The following is a 17,249-nucleotide window of genomic DNA, read 5'->3' on the forward strand; positions in this document are numbered from 1 at the left end:
TTCCAACAAAAAGCTACCAGACTGATAAATGGATTCAGTTATTACAGTATTGCAGTATACAAAACTGCGGTATACAAAATCAATGTACAGAAATCCACTGTATTTCTATACACTAATAATGAACCAGCAGAAAGAGAAATTAAGAAAACAACCCCATTTACAATTGCACCAAAAAGAAGAAAATACCTAGAAATAAATTTAACCAAGGAGGTAAAAACCTGTACTCTGAAAACTATAAAACATTGATGAAAGAAACTGAAGACAACATGAACAAATGGAAAGATATTCCATGCTCATGGGATTAGAAAAACAGATATTGTTAAAATGTCCATACTACCCCAAGAAAGCTACAGATTTAATGCAATCCCTAACAAAAATGTCAACAGGATTTTTCCCAAAACTGGAACAAACAATCCTAAAATTTGTATGGAACCATAAAAGACCTAGGAGAGACAAAGCAATCTTGAAAAAGAAAATCAAAACTGGAGGTATCACAATTCCAGATTTCAAGTTATATTACAAAGCTGTAGTAATCAAGACAGTAATTGCAGATAAACAGATCAATAGAGAGACCAGACGTAAATCCACAATTATATGGTCAATTCATCTTTGACAAAGGAGGCAAGAATATGCAATGGGAAAAAGACCGTCTCTTCAACAATGGCGTTGTGAAAACTGAACAACAGGCAAAAGAATGAAACTAGACCACTTTTTTACACCATACACAAAAATAAACTCAAAATGAATGGATCAAGGTCCTAAATGTGAGACCTGAAACCATAAAACTCCTAGAAGAGAACACAGGCAGTAATTTCTCTAACAACAGCTGTAACAATATTTTTCTTTTCTTTTTTAAATACTGTATTTATTTATTTTTAAGCAAACTCCATGCCCAATGTGGGGATTGAACTCACGATCCTGAGATCAAGAGTTGAAGGTCTACAGACTGAGCCAGGCAGAGCCCCCCACATCATTTTTCTTAATGTCTCCTGAGGCAAGGGAAACAAGCAAAAATAAGCTATTGGGACTGCAGTAAAATAAAAAACTTCTGCACAGGAAAGGAAACCAACAAAACCAGACAAGCTACTGAGTGGAAGAAGATATTTACAAATGACATATCTGATAAAAAGGGTTAGTATCCAAAATATATAAAGAACTGTCTACAACTCAACACCCAAACAACAAATAATCCAATTTAGAAACAGGCAGAAGCCATGAAAAGACATTTCTCCAAAGAAGACATACAGAACCCAACAGACACATGAAAGGAAAATCAACATCACTCAGCATCAGGGAAATCAAAATCAAAATCACAATAAGGTATCACCTCATGCTTGTCAGAATGGCTAAAATAAAAAACGCAAGAAACAACAATGTTGGCAAATGTGTGGAGAAAAAGGGACTCTCATGCACTGTTGGTGGGTATGCAGTGGTGCAGCCACTGTGAAAAACAGTATGGAGGTTCCTCAAAAATTTTAAGCAGGCTTCACGCCCAGCACAGAGCCCAATATGGGGCCTGAACTCACAACCTGAGATCAAGACCTGAGCTGAGATCAGGAGTTGTACGCTTAACCAACTGAGCCACCCAGGAGCTGTGGTTCCTCAAAAAAAAATTTTTTTTTTTTTTAATTTTTTTTTTTCAACGTTTATTTATTTTTGGGACAGAGAGAGACAGAGCATGAATGGGGGAGGGGCAGAGAGAGAGGGAGACACAGAATTGGAAACAGGCTCCAGGCTCCGAGCCATCAGCCCAGAGCCCGACGCGGGGCTCGAACTCACGGACCGCGAGATCGTGACCTGGCTGAAGTCGGACGCTTAACCGACTGCGCCACCCAGGCGCCCCTCCTCAAAAAAAAATTTTTAAATAGAATTATCCTATGATCCCACAATTGCACTACTGGGTATTTACCTAAAGAATATGAAAGCACTAATTCAAAAGGATAAATGTACATCTATGCTTACTGCAGCATTATTTACAAGAGCCAAACTAAGGAAGCAGCCTAAGTGCCCATTGCTAGATGAATGGATAAAGATGTGGTGTAGATGCAACGGAATATTATTCAGGCATAAAAAAAAATGAAATCTTGCAATTTACAACATGGATGGATCTAGAGACTATAATGGTAAGCAAAATAAGTCAAAGAACACAAATACCTATGATTTCACACATATGTGGAATTTAAGCAACAGTACAAATGAACCAAAGAGAAAGGAGAGAAAACAAAACAAAACAAAACAGACACTTAACTATAGAGAACAAACAGATAGTTACCAGAAGGGAGGTAGGTGGAGGGATGGGTCAAACAGGTGAAGGGGATTAAGAGTACACTTAATCTCTATGAGGACTGAATAATTTATGGAATTGCTGAATCACTATACTGTACACCTGAAATGAATATAACATTGTATGTTAAGTATTAAACTAAAAAAAAAAAATCCATTGAGGGGCACCTAGGTAGCTCAGTTGGTTAAGCGTCCAACTCTTGATTTTGCTCAGGCCATGATCTTGTGATCTAAATCTCATGATCTAACAGCACAGAGCCTGCTTGGGATTCTCTCTCTCCCTCTCTTTCTGCCCTACCCCTGCATGCGTGCATGCATGATGTGTGCTCTCTCACTCTTTCTCCAAATAAATAAATATATTTTAAAAATTCATTGAAAAGATAATACATCATAATTAAGTGGGTTTTAATCTAGGGATGCAAGATGATTCAACATCTGCAAATCAATCAGGGTGACACAACAAAATGAAGGCCCCAAATCCCATGATTAATTCAACAGATACACAAAAAGCATCTGACAAAAATTCAACATTTATTCACAATAAAATTCTTAATAATGTGGGTACAGAGGGAACGTATCTCAACATAATAAAGGCAATAAATGACAAGTCCACAGATAATATCATAATCAATGGTGAAAAGACAAGTTTCTTTCTCTAAAATGAGAATCAAGATAAGAATGCCCATTCTCACCACTTTTATTCAACACAGTACTATAAACCCTAGCTAGAGCAATGGGGGGTGGGGGGAGGGGGGGGGTGGGGAGAAAAGAAAAGAAAAAGGAAGGAAAGAAGTAAATTTGCAATAACACGGTATTAGGTACAGAAAACTCCAAAGACCTCATCAAAAAAAAACTGTTGGAAATAATAAACAAATTCAGTAAAAGAATTTACTTTCTTCAGAAAAAGAAATTAAGAAAACAATCCTATTTATAGTTATATCAAAAAGAATAAAATACCTAGGAATAAATTTAACCAAGGAAGTAAAAGCCTGTACACTAAAAACTATAAGACACTGATGAAGACACAAATAAATGGAAAGATATTCTGTGCTGATGGGTTGGAGTACTGTAAAACTATACATACTACCTGAAGCAATCTGCAGATTCAATGGCATTTTCAAATTCCAATCGCAATTTTCACAGAAACAGAACAATCAATCCTAAAATCTGTATGGAACCACAAAAGACCCCAAATAGCCAGAGCAACCTTGAGAAAGCAGAACAAAGCAGGAGGCATTGTGCTTCCTGATTTAAAAATATATTACAAAGCTACAGTAATCAAAGCAGTATAGTATTCACACATTTATAGACACATAGATAAATGGAACAAAATAGTTCAGAAATAAACCTATGCATATGCAGGCCAACAGATTTAAAATATAGGAGTCAAGAATATACAACGAGGAATAGCAGTTTCTTGAATAAGTGGTGTTCAGAAAACTGGACAACCACAAGAAAAAGAATAAAACTGGCCCACCCTATTATAGCATACACAAAAATTAACTCAAATGCACTAAAAACTTGAACATCAGATCTAAAACCATAAACTTCTAGAAGAAAACATGGGGGGGGGGGGGGTAAGCTCCTTGACACTGGACTTGGCAATGACTTTTTAGACTTGACACCAAAAGAAAGGCAACAAAAGCAAAAACAAACAAGTGAGACTTCAATTAAAAACTTTGTGCACAGGAAACTATCAGCAAAATGTAAAGTCAACCTAATAAAAAAAAATCCCACATCATATATCTGATAAAGGGTTAACATCCAAAATATATAAAGTCTCACAATTCAACAGCCAAAACAATTTTAAAAACTGGGCAGAGTACCAGAAGAGACATTTTTTCAAAGACATACAGATAGCCAACAGGTACATGAAAAGGTACTCGTTTGGGAAATGCAAATCAAAACCACAATCAGATACCACCTCACACCTGTTAGAATGGTACTGTCAAAGAAGACCAAAAATAACAAGTGTCGGTAAGGATGTGGAGAAAAGGGAACACTTGTGTGCACTGTTGATGGGAATGTAAATTGGCACAGCCGCTATAGAAAACAGCATGGAGGTTAATCAAAAAATTGAAAATAGAGGGGCACCTGGCTGGCTCAGTCGGTTAAGCATCTGGCTCTTGGTTTCAGCTGGGTCATGATCTCACGGTTTCTGAGATTGAGCCCCACATTGGGCACTTTCAGTGCAGAGCCTGTTTGGGGTTCTCTCTCTGTCCTTCCCCTGCTCCTGCTCTCACTCTCTCAAATAAATATATAAACTTTTTAAAAAAGATGTATTTTAGAATTCAAAATAATCAAACACCTAGTTCAAATAATACGTATCGTATGCACTATTGCCCTTTCAGTCCCCTGTCAGAGACAAACGAATAGTCTTAACAATAGAAAAGCCAAAACTGGGACGACAATCCAACAGCTTTCCTGAACATTATGCAGATAAAACAAAGGACTCAAAAAACTTTAAACCTTAAATAGTACAAAATCTCTTCTTCTGAGTCATAGTAATTTTTTAAAATCACACCACAAACTTTTCAAAGTCTGGGAAACTTTAGCGCCTCAGGAGCTGTACTGAATCTCCAAAAGTAAATATTTTCACAGCGGTCAAGTTTTTTTCCCCCTAAAGTTCTCTGCTTTCATACAGGAAACTCGGGTAGAAGACAGAGTCTCCGGAGAAGGGGAAAGGAGGTCTCATACCTCCTCCCACCCCCGTACTGAGAGAGAAAAGTAGGCTTGCGAAAAAGAGAGGACCGGTCTGTCGGTCCTGGAGTCACCTGGAGAGCTCCGAGAACACCTGGCCCTGAGTTCCTACCGCAGTTCACTACAATTCCCCAAGGTGGTGCGGGGCCGCCCGTCTGAAGAAGGGGCTCCTGCAGCCCAGCAAGTAGTGAGGGGAGCGGGAGTCGGGGCAGTGGGGTACCTCAGAGCCGCGGAGTCGCCAAGTACAGCACCGTCCCCAGCTGCCAGCAACACCCGTTAACAGCCAAGGTTTCCGGACAGTACCGTGTGCCAAAGGGAGAAAGCGCCAGAGTCGCGCGGCCAGCGCCATGACCTACAACTCTCTGGCCTGACCCCTCACCCTTTTGGGTCACTACGGAGCGCGTCAGAGCTAAAAGAGACCAAGTTCTTCCCGGGAAAACCGTGTCTTGCCGCTTCCTGGCCGGCGCCTCTTCCACCACACGACTTCCGGCCGGCAGTTTCTAGGGGGAGGGAAATACTCGGTTGGGTGGGACTTAGTGGCCCTTACGCGCCTGCGCACGAGTGGATTTGGGGGCGGGCGATTGTTCCCTTCTGGGTACAGTCTCCTTTCTGTCCTTTCCCTAAGGGTGCGGGGTGGGGGGAAGGGTCTGTCAACGCTTCAGCACAGGATTAATCACCAGAACAAAACTGAAAGTTCTCAGACCCGAGAATTTAAGTAAGCAAGAAGGAAATATTTATTTATAATTCTCTGCAGCCTTCAAAGATAGGGAGAATCCTAGTAATCGTGGTATTTCCTTTTTGGAAATAAATGCTTGGGAGAATTAATCTGTACCACATAAAGAAGGGAAAGGAAGAGATTGAGAGATTGGAGGGGGAGTTCTGGGGGGAAAGAGAGAAGCCATAAAAGACAAAGAATGAGAAGCCCAAGCTGGTCTTAGTAGAAAAGACAAGGGAGAAGAGGCCTCCTGACAGAAAGGTGATGCCCTTGTTTGCTGTGGGTTGTGTGGTACAAAACCCCTGGGTTCCCCTCAAAATATTTGGTAAGATGGATACCTCTCACCAGAATGGAATACTTTTGGAAGCAATGAAGAGGTTTTGAATTCTAGTTTGGGAATGATGTGGGTGAAAACACAAGCTGCAAATGGATTACATGCACATTTTTGATGGGCAATAAGGGAAGATAGTCACTGTTTTGTTTTGTTTTGTTTTGTTTTTAAATTAGGTTGCAAACAGGGCTCCTGGGTAGCTCAGTCATTTGAGCATCCTACTCTTGATTTCTGCTCTGCTCATGATCTCACAGTTGGGGAGATCAACCCCCGCTCCCCGCGCCCCCACCGTGGGACCCTCCGAGGGCTGACAGCACAGAAGCTGTTTGGGATTTTTCTCTCTTGCTCTCTCTGCCTCTCTCTCAAAATAAATAAACTTAAAAAAAAACAAAAATAAATAAAATTAGGTTGAATTGATATAGTACCTATACAGTATTACACAGTGAAATAACACATACTTAGTTAACTTGGTCTTCCAACTACCTTGTGAAATAATGGGTATGCCAAATTAACAAGTGAACTATAGCTCAAAGGGATTTATTAATCAAGGATACATAGCTAGTAGGTATTGTTGGAAGACTGGAATCCATGTTTTTAAACTCCAAGCCCAATCCTCCATATATATGATTTCTGCCTCCACCACTTCCCATTAAATCAGTCACATTTCTTTAGGATTGCATCAGTAATATTTTTATTTTCTTTGTTTTTAAAGTATATTTTAAAAAATATAGACAGCCTCTTCTTAACTTTTTTTGAATGCGAGTTTTTTTTTCCAGAGGGAAACATGTCTACATATTTCTACTGGTAGCTACCTCAGTATTCCTGGATAATATATTCATATAACTGGATGCCATGATAATCTTGAAATTGAGTTTCTGGTATCTTAGCCAGAGTGAAGTTTTGTTTAAAGATTTTATTTTAGGGGTGCCTGGGTTGCTCAGTTGGTTGAGCATCTGACTTCTGCTCAGGTCATGATCTCACAGTTCGTGAGTTCTAGCCCTGCACCAGGATCTCTGCTGTCAGCGCTGAGCCTGCTTCGGATCCTCTGTCCTCCTCTCTCTCTCTGCCCCTCCCCCACTCGCACTCTCTCTCAAAAAAAAAAAAAAATAAACATTAAAAAAAAAAAGATTTTATTTTAAAATAATCTCTACACCCAATGTGGGGCTCAGACTTACAACCCTGAGTGTCATATACTCTACTGACTGAGCTAGCCAGGCACCCCAGCCGGAGTGAAATTTTATTTTATTTTATTTTATTTTATTTTATTTTATTTTATTTTATTTTATGTTTTAATGTTTATTCAATTCTGAGAGAGACACAGAGACAGAGATGAGTGGGGAGAGTCAGAGAGAGAGGGGAAGACACAGAATCCCAAGCAGGCTTCAGGCCCCAAGCTGTCAGCACAGAGCCTGACACAGGGCTCAAACCCATGAACTATGAGATCATGACCTGAGCCAAAGTCTGGCGCTTAACCTACTGAGCCACCCAGGTGCTCCCAGCGTGAAATTTTAATTATTTTTTTGAAAAAATTTAGATCCTTAGAAATGTTGCAGGAACTCCATTTCTTTTTTCACTTAGATTCAGCCATTGTTAATATTTTTTCACATTTGCTTTATCTTTCTTTACATATATATAATATACATATTATATTCCTATTATTATTTTCTGTTGTTAAATCTTTTGAGAGTAGATTGCAGATAATCATGACTCTTCATGCTTAGAAACAAAGACATTCTCTTATTTAGTCCCAGTACAATTATCAAATTGAGGAAATTGAAATTGACGGAGTACTATTATTTAATATATAAATTTTGCTTATTGCCTCAATGCTGTCTTTGATAGCAACCATTTTTTCCCCAAATCAGGAAATGTTTATGTGTTGCATTTAACTATTATGTTTCTTTAGTTTCCTTACGTCTGTAATATTTCTCTCTTGGCTCCAGATACACTATCTTTTCTTTCTTACAGTGAGCCTCAGATCTCCCTACATGATATTCTCTCTGTCAGGATTCCTTCCCATTCCACTACTTTGGTACCCTCCCCCTTGCTCCAACCCCACTCCATTGTTTTTTACCTAGTTGATTTTTATTCATCTTTCTTGTTTAAAAAAGATTTTATTTTTAAGTAATCTCTACACTCAACATGGAGCTCAAACTCACAACTCTGAGATCAAGAGTCACAAGTCTACCATCTGAGCCAGCCAGGCAACCCTCTATTCATCTTTCAGCACTCAGCCCAAATGTACCTTCCTTAGAAAAACTTTTCTTGATTCCCCCTACTATACTTTCATTCCCTTCATGGCTCTAAGCTCATTTTATAATTTCACATGTATATTTGTGATTATTTGTTAATCTGGAGTATATTTTGGAGGTAGAGTTGATAAGAATTGGTAATGTATACCTTCACTATACTGTAAACTCAGTGACATCTCTGATTTTTGCCTATTTCAGGACCTGGCACAGTTTCTTCACTCAGTCAACAAGTATGTGTTGCATATCTGTAATATACCTTGTACTCTTCTAGATGTCAATGAACAGTTCCTAGTGGAGTATATATTTTAGTTAGGGAAATAAAGTAAGCAAAATAAGTAAAAGATGTACTAGATGATGATAAATGCTAACGAGGAAGATAAAACATGAAGGGGCATAGGGCATATTTCTGTGTAGACATTGCAGTTTTACGCAGGGTGGTGGCCACAGAAGACCTCACTGAAGGAGACGTTTGAATAAAGATCCAAGGAAGAAGGAGTAATCCATGAAGATATCTGGGGGCACAGCATTTCATGTAGAGAAAAAGGAAAGTGCAAAGGCCTGAACTAGGAAGGCAGGTAACATTTGCCATGAACACTAAGTTCACTATGGTTAGAATAGAGTGAGCAAGGAGATGTATATTAAGAGATAAGGTCAGAAAGGAGATGGAGACCAAGTATCATAATCTAATTTACATTTTAATTAGATCCTTCTGTTTTGAAAATAGACTAAAGGGAGCAAGTAGGGAAAGAGTTACTAGGGTATTACAATAATCTGGAAAGAAATAGTGGTGGCTTGGATTAGACTAGAGATATGAGTGGTTAGAATCTGGATATATTTTGAAGGTAGAATTAGTTGACAGGAGTAGCTGACAGACCAGACCAGATATCAATGGGGTATGAGAGGAGAGAGTAAAGATGACTTCAAGTGTTTTGGCCCAAACAACTGGAAGAATGTTTTGCCGTTATGCAAGATAGAGAAGACTGTGGAAAGACAGCTTAGAGGAGGAATATCAGTAAGTTTTATTTGTACATTAAGATCGGAAAAGCTTATTAGACATCTGTGTTGGCCAACCTCCAGTGTGGTCCTCGATAATCCTTACCTCCTAGATTTATCCCTTTGTGGAATCCCCTCCCACATTAAATCCAGGCTGGTGTGTCTGACCAATAGAATACTGCAAAAGTGATGGTGTGCGACTCCTGAGGCTAAGTCATGAAAGTCATTGAGTTTCTGCATTGATTTCTTGGATTGTTTGCCCTGGGAGAAGCCAGCAGCCACGCCATTAGGGTACTCAGGCAACCCTCTTAGGCGGCCCACATGGAGAGGAACTAAGGTCCCCCATCAACAAAGAGCATCATTGCTCATGTGAGTAAGCCACCTTGGAAGTGGATCCTCCAGCCCTGTAAGATGACTGCAGCCCTGCCTAATACCTGACTGCAGCATCATGAGAGCTAACGGACTAGAACTGCTCAGCTAAGTCACTCCTCACTTCCTGAACCACGAACTATGACAGATAATAAATGACTATTTAGTTTTAAGCCACTGAATTTGGTATAACTGTTAGTTATAGAGCAGTAGATAACTAATATGTCATCCAAGTGTAGAGTAGGGAATTGGAATATGGAATTTCAGGGTTTGGAAGTTTGGTATCCTTCAGAATATAGATGGATTTCAAAGCTGTAATACTAGATGAGGTGACTAAGGATGCAAGTGAAGATAGAAAAAAGGAAAATTCAAGAACTTAGCCCTAGGGCACTCCAGGGTAAAAACTAGGAATATGAGGATTAAAAAGCAAAAGAGGGGCGCCTGGGTGGCGCAGTCGGTTAGGCGTCCGACTTCAGCCAGGTCACGATCTCGCGGTCCGTGAGTTCGAGCCCCGCATCAGGCTCTGGGCTGACGGCTCAGAGCCTGGAGCCTGCTTCCGATTCTGTGTCTCCCTCTCTCTCTGCCCCTCCCCCGTTCATGCTCTGTCTCTCTCTGTCCCAAAAATAAATAAACGTTGAAAAAAAAAATTAAAAAAAAAAAAAAAGCAAAAGAGATAAGGAGAACAGCCAGTGATGTAGAAGAACACGTAGGAGAGTATTTTATAAATATCTCATTCATTTAACATCCTTTAAATAGTATCTATCTGGTGTTGAGTCCCATACTTATTTGTTCTTTGTTTCTAGAATCTTGTTATTGCTGATACATAAATACACATTCAATACAGTAAGAGCAAAAGTAGAAAAGAATTCAGACTATAGTTGGGGAGAATGAATAAACACATCAAATAGCTATAGCACTATGTATTTAAATGAGAGATTGCATATTGAGTACTGAAAGTACAAAACTATTTCCTTGTCTCTACTCTTTCCTTGTTTTAATGGAGCCAAAAGTAAGGAAGGCTAGATATGCACAGTATGTATTTTTGAAATTTTGAAACTTGCAATTAAATTAGTGGTGTCTGAGGACCTTCACTTAAGTGTAAATCAGAATCAAAAATAAAACAAAAAGTTGTTTTTACAATTTCAATAAAAACAAGATTAAGTACTTCTCTTTCTTCTCCCCACTGTCCAACCACAAAGGCCTTGTTACTGTCCCTGTAATTTGCTGTCTCTTTCTGTCTCTGCCCATCATTTACCTGATTTCAGACCTTTGCACGATTGGTTCTTTCTTATTTTTCAGGTCTCAATTAAATATCACTACCTTAGAGAGACTTTCCCTGAGCCCTAGTCTAAAGCAACTCCCATTATGGGCACCTAGCTGGCTCTGTCAGTAGAGCACGTGACTCTTGATCTCAGTGCTGTGAATTTGATTCCTATGTTGGGTGTAGGACTATGTTGGGTGACTTAAAAATAAAGTCTTGGGGGAAAAAAGCTCCAATTATCTCCCTATCACATAAACCTGTATTACTTTCCTCATGCTACTTATGGCTATCTGAAATTATCTCTCATTTGTTTTTAGTAACTTATTTGTTATCCCTCTAGGATAGAAGCTTCTGTCTGTCACTATTTTATCACAAGTCTAGAACAATGCTTGGCACATAGTAGGCATTCAGACGGTATTCAATAAATAAATGAATGAATCTTTACTTGCACTGATATAATTATTTTAGAAGTGTTCTGTTTGCATTTTTGGATTAAAAGTAGTTTTTGTTTTTGTTTTTACTTAGGGAAGTCTATATTTCTTCATTTGTATCATTTTCCATGTCCTCCACAAATTAAAAAATTGAAACTTTTGCCAATTTTCTATTTTTTAAAAATCAATTTATACTTAAGATACTAAATCTTCCTTTGGCTGTCAGATTTGTCGTATTTTTTCAGATGTATTTGCCTATTGATTTTGTCCCTGTTTTCCTTGTGCAGAAGTTCTAAATTTCAAGTAGTCACATGTAGCAATATTTTCCATTGTAGTTTGTTTACCTGCAGGAAGCATCATGTAGTGGTCAAGCAGGACATTTTGAAGTTAGTTTACTCAGAATCTGTGATTTTAGGCAAGTGAGCCAATTACTAAGCTACCAAATTTCAAGTTACTCAATCACATTTTTCTCATTTGTGAAATGGGGTTAATGGTACTAAACACATCACAGAATTGTGAGAATTAAATGAAATTTGGATATAAAATGACTCAGGGTAGTGTGCACATTTAAAGCTCTCTAAATAAGAATGGTTAGGAGCTTCCATTTCACTACTTTCATGCTGATTTTCCTGGTCAGATAGTGGTATGAATTTTCTCAAATAGTTTAATTCTTTTATACTTCTGAAATTGACTTTGGTGCACCAAGCAACTCATTTTAATGCCTCAGGTTGGTTTTTTTTGGTGAATAAGTTACTTACACTGATAAACAATATGTTTACACCTAGACATACAAATACATTCACTAAGTGTATGTTATACCAACCTCTAAACAATGTCCTATAATATATAACAGTTTACGTCAATAGCATAATGATTTGAAAAATACATGGAGTCTTTGATCTCAAGAGCATCTCTGTGACCTTTCAAGGAAGTCAGCCTCTACTCAAAGGCCCAAGAAGCTTGAATGTCAAACAGTAGGTACCATTTAGCCTCCTTTGCACCTTAGGTTTAGTTTCAGCTTTGTCAAGGCCTTGCACATAGACATATGTGTATTATGTACCTGATTTTCCTTTTTTTTCCCAAAGGAATCAAGATGGCTAATTTAATTCATCCTCCAGGCAGGAGATCCTTGTAGAAACACCCAGGAATCAGATTAGAGCCCAGGTGGGCGCAAGAAGAAAAAGAAGAAACAGTGCAGAAAATGTGTCAGAATTTATCACATGGATCCTCCAGAGTGTCTCTTCACTTGCTCTCACTGGCATAAAACCTTCTCATGAAGTTCTGAACCATCTTACTGCATAGTGACACCACTGAGTAGCAAGACAGTGGAAAAAATAAAAGCATAGGATACTTACACTTTCTGTAGAATACACTTTCTGATAATCTTAGTTTTCTAATTAAATTAGTTACAATAAAATTTTCAAGATTCTCTAATGAATTATAAATGGAAAGAAAAAGAGCCTTTAAGCATCAGCCTACCCACTGGGTGCAGATCTGGTCTGCAAGTAGTGGGCGGTAGGTGGCCGTGGTGGGCGGGGCCGCGTCTTAGCTCCACCCCAACCCGCTCCGCCCCGCCCCTCGGCCCAGTGGGCCCCAGGTTCCTGTGAATCCCTGCGCCCCGGCTGCCCTGTGGACTCTGGCTGCCTGGTCTCCACCCCTACCTGATTTCCACTACTGAGAGCGGGATGTGAGTGCGGGCCTCTCTCCGCTTCGGGGCCGGTGTAGCGGGGCCCCAGCAATTCACAGATCCCCTGGGGGAGGAAGAGAGCCTGGGCGTGGAGAAACGGGGCCCGCAGGCTCCGCGCGGCAGGGCCCGCACGGCCCTAGCGCTGGAAGTGCACCCTGGGCTCAGCGCGGGCGGGGATGGGCCGCGGCGCTCAGGGGACTCTTGCGCTTTAGCATGCAAAGTCCGTGGCCTGGGGAGGCCCGGCGCTGGCCAGCGCCTACCGGAGAACCCGGTGTTCGGGGTTCAGCCCTGGGCCGCGAGGAGCCTCCTGGGCCTGGCGGTCGCGCACCTGGGTAGGCGGTGCCCAGGATCGCCAACCTCACGCAGCGGGGAGTGTCGGGCCTTCGGCCCAGGGGAGGGTGACACGCTTAGAAAAATCTGCAGCGCCCAGTGGGGGAGAGGGACCGGGTCACGGTTCCGCGCTCTGAATCGAATGCCCAGAGGAAAAGGGCACGCTTCAGAGCCGCTGAGGATTCAAGGAGAAGCTGCTAGGTCGGGTGGGAAAAGGTAACTTGATTTCCGAGTAAAGCAGGAGGTTGTGAGAAGGGGTACCTAATAGCTCCTGCTCCGGCTCTGGCTGCTCCGTTCTTGTCTTGTGTTTTGGGCTCACTATAACCGGGGGCGTGGAGGAAGTGCAGTTGTATTCGTTTTGCAGTGCCAGATCCTCAGGGAGACCTAGCATACCGACCGATGTTGCGCTTGGATGATGATCCACAGTTTTTGCTTACCCTTGGTGTTTTTGTGTCTGCCTCTATAAACCAAAGAATCAAATAGAAGAAATGCGGGATTAAAATATAGCGATTTTTGGTTACAGTGTCCAACAAACAATTTGCTAGACAATTTTTTATATATGTTTGTTGATTTAATGCTCACAACCACAAACTTAAGTGGAATTGTCATTCTGTTTCACACTCGGAACTCAGATTAAATCATTTGCCAAATTACATGCTAAATGGTGGCATGGGAGTTGGAATTCAGGTCTGTGTATGATTTCAGAGCACAGGTTTATGGCTTAATGTAAAGAACATTACTTCCTGGGATAAGACAAATACCTAGGTTTCAAATCTGTGGTTTGTGTTAGCTGTCTGACCTTGGGCAGATTACTTAACCTTTTAAGGCCTGTTTCTGCATTTGTAAGATAGAAAATACATCCTGTCGTAGGGTTTTTATGTGGATTAAATAAGATCATATTTGTAATACACTTAACAAAGTGCCTGGCACATAGTTAGTGGTAAACATAGCTACACATATCTTCCTGTTGTCATTAATTGGGGTCAGCAAACTTCAGTTACCCGCCAGAGCCAAACAAAACTGTAGGCCTAGAGCATAGGTAGAGAGAAGCAAGAAAGGATAAGGAGAACTGAGAACAGATGACATATATGGTGGCAATCATCGTGAAACCCATAGATTAATCTGTGGTATCTTTTTTGCCTACTTTTTTGCCTATCTGATATTTTCTTCAAAGGCGGTTCCTTCTGGCTGATGTTTTGGAAAAATGCATCCCACTCTGGGCTGAAAAAATTCAGAGGCAAGTTTTGGGGACTGGACTATGTGGAGACTCTCTGGATGTGAGGGCGAGCTGAATTTTAGCACTCCTCAAACTGAAAGGTGCTTGTCACAAACCTTCCAATGAAGTGTGCAGTTCTCTCGTAGGATTTCTTCTTTTAGATCTAGCCCCTGAAGAATGGAGCAGGAGAGGTGTTTTCAGGATGGGAGAAACCAAAGGATTCTTTGTATTTTAAGGTTTGCTTAATGACTGGACACCTCTTTTACTTTCACCTATAACTGTATACACTTTATAGACAACGGTCTTGATTCCCACATAAATTTAAGGCAATTTAAGTATTACACATTTTCAATTTTTTTTTAATATATCCTTTCCAATGCTATCACTGAGGTCCTGAATATTTCCTTTGCATATCTGTTCAGATAACCTGTTCATACTGTATCCTAGCTCCTATCAATGCTTGGTATGGCTTTAGACATAGTTTTCCTTGCCCTCCTTCTTTTTTGGTACTATTGCTATGTTTTGGGGTTTTTTTTTTCCTACTATAGAGTTCTTTTTCCTCCTTTTTCAAAATTTGCTTTAGTCAGTGATTTATTACGCTAGAAACCTGTAGCAAAACTGAGAAGGTTAGTGTTGGATATGAAATATGACTAAGTAACATTTTGACCTTCAAAGATCTATAATGAACCACCACTGATCATCAAAAGCATAGTCTCTGAGGTGGATCTTTTAGCAAGGATGAATGACACTATCATTGGTGGTACTCAACAAGTTTGAGGAGTCCAAACTTGGACATTCCTTTAATGTACCCACTATTACCTTTATGCTATAGGTTAGCTTCCTTCTCACCAATGTTTTCCCTTCATGTTCACTTATGTTATAAGGATTGCTAGTCAGGTTAAAGTCCAACAAACAATTAAGGAGGATATTTGGTAGAAGATTTGTTGAAAGATTGGCTAAGAAGGAGGTTTAAATGAACACCTAAAGCTATCATAGATTTTATTTAACTACGTTATTTAAGTTTCTGATATGATAATCAAAACCAGATGTTATATATACATTTGGTAAGGTTATGATAACTATATTTAAGTTGATTATGCTGGCTTAAATTTGAAGAAGCTCGTGGAGGAGTATTGGGATTCTTTTGGAGATGCTGTTTATTCTTTTAGTATATAACAGCTTATCAGTGTGCAATCATATTTTTTTTGCAATCATATTTAAAAAAACATTAAAATCAGTGTAATGGTCAAATTTACCAATATAAATTAGATGGGTAGATATTAATACATTTTCCCAATGAAAAATAGAAGGAAATACTACATATTCATTTTAGCAAATCATTTTGAAATATCCTCTTACCAAGTGAATGTATTCTGTCTGGTTCCTGTGAAAATTACCAAAGCACAGCATAGTTGTAATATGCGTTGCCATTAGGCTACTTCAATTTTCTGAGCCTTAGTTTACCATGCCTCTAGACTCTATGGTGATAGTAGATGTTAAAATAGATATCTGCAACTGTAAAGAGAAACTTATTGGTCACATTTTCATCTGTTTAGGGGTCAGGATGTTTTAAAAAGAAGTGAAAATCAAAGTATTTCCTGATTGTGTTGTAAAATGCTTCTTTCTCCCCTTCCCTGCTTAATTTTTCTTTAGCACTTACTACCATCTAGCATACTATATGTTTTACTTATTTTTTTTACTTTAGTGATATATTTTATTTAACCAAATATATTTAAACTATCATTTTAATATGTGATCAATCTAAAAAGTTATTGAGAGATCTCACATATCTTTTTCATACCAATCTTTGGAATCTAGTGTGTATTTTATTCACTTGATCTCAGAGGCACCACATTTCAAATGCTCAGTAGCCTACCATACTGGTCAAACCAAATTCCTTCATTAATGTCCAGACCATCTATAAAATTCTAACATCTAACAAGTGCAGCTCTATACTTCTAACACTCTGAGGTTCTAGTGTGACATTCTAGAATCCTGTGTTTCAGATAGTCTGTGCCTAATACTGTAGGATCCCTTGAGTCAAATAGCCTATGATTCCAATGTTCTAAGAGTCTGTGATTCCAGCACTTCATATTCTTTGACCTAGATCAAGGGTCAGCAAACTCCAGCCTGTGGGCCAGATCCAGCCCACTGCTTGTTTTGTAAAGTTTTATTGGAACACGGCTATGCCCATTTAATTTGTGGCCACTTTCATTCTCCCAGGGCAGAGTGAGTAGTTGTAACAGAGACCATGAATGACCTCTTGACCAGCCAAAACTAACATATTATTCTTTGTTCCTTTACTGGAAAAGTTTACTGACCCTTGATGTAGATATTCAAAGATTCTAAGTTAAATGGTGGTTTTACAGATGTGTATTTGATTGTTATACTTTATAACTCACACATATGTTACACACAGTCTTTTCTGATATGATATATGTTGTTCAAAGGAGACTGGTTTCCTCATCTTAGGCATTTACCATTTCAGGCTTCTATAATTCCATTAGGTTGATTACTTTTTTATTTTTATTTTTATTTTTTTTTTAAAGTAGGTTCCATGCCCAACATGGGGCTTGAACTCGTGACCCTGAGGTCAAGAGTCCCATGCTCTACCGATTCATCCAGCCAGGCTCCCTCCCCGTTTACTTATCTTTTTTATTGTCTGTCTTCCTATAGTGTAA

The 17,249-nt window shown here is 39.4% G+C and overlaps 2 protein-coding genes across 7 annotated transcripts in view; one reads left to right on the plus strand and one right to left on the minus strand.

The window, feature by feature from the left end:
* The window catches only part of RMDN1 (regulator of microtubule dynamics 1), a 55,263-nt gene extending 49,801 nt beyond the window's left edge, over positions 1-5,462 (minus strand). For 2 of the 4 annotated variants that reach the window (XR_006300495.1, XM_043601316.1), the window contains exon 1: positions 5,204-5,459. Coding sequence is in view for 3 of the 4 variants with exons in the window: in XM_043601316.1 (XP_043457251.1) it covers positions 5,204-5,332 (129 nt within the window). In the remaining variant the exon portion in view is untranslated. Of the gene's footprint in view, positions 1-5,203 lie in introns of all 4 variants that reach the window. The other 2 variants (XM_043601315.1, XM_043601317.1) reach the window with 2 other exon arrangements.
* A 7,415-nt stretch (positions 5,463-12,877) lies between these two features.
* The window catches only part of CPNE3 (copine 3), a 48,390-nt gene continuing 44,018 nt past the window's right edge, over positions 12,878-17,249 (plus strand). Inside the window, exon 1 of one of the 3 annotated variants that reach the window (XM_043601318.1) lies at positions 12,878-13,022. The gene's annotated coding sequence lies outside the window, so the exon portion shown is untranslated. Of the gene's footprint in view, positions 13,023-13,463; positions 13,569-17,249 lie in introns of those variants that run through there. The other 2 variants (XM_043601320.1, XM_043601319.1) reach the window with 2 other exon arrangements.

This window comes from Prionailurus bengalensis, chromosome F2 (genome assembly GCF_016509475.1).
Source record: "Prionailurus bengalensis isolate Pbe53 chromosome F2, Fcat_Pben_1.1_paternal_pri, whole genome shotgun sequence".
NCBI lineage: Eukaryota > Metazoa > Chordata > Mammalia > Carnivora > Felidae > Prionailurus > Prionailurus bengalensis.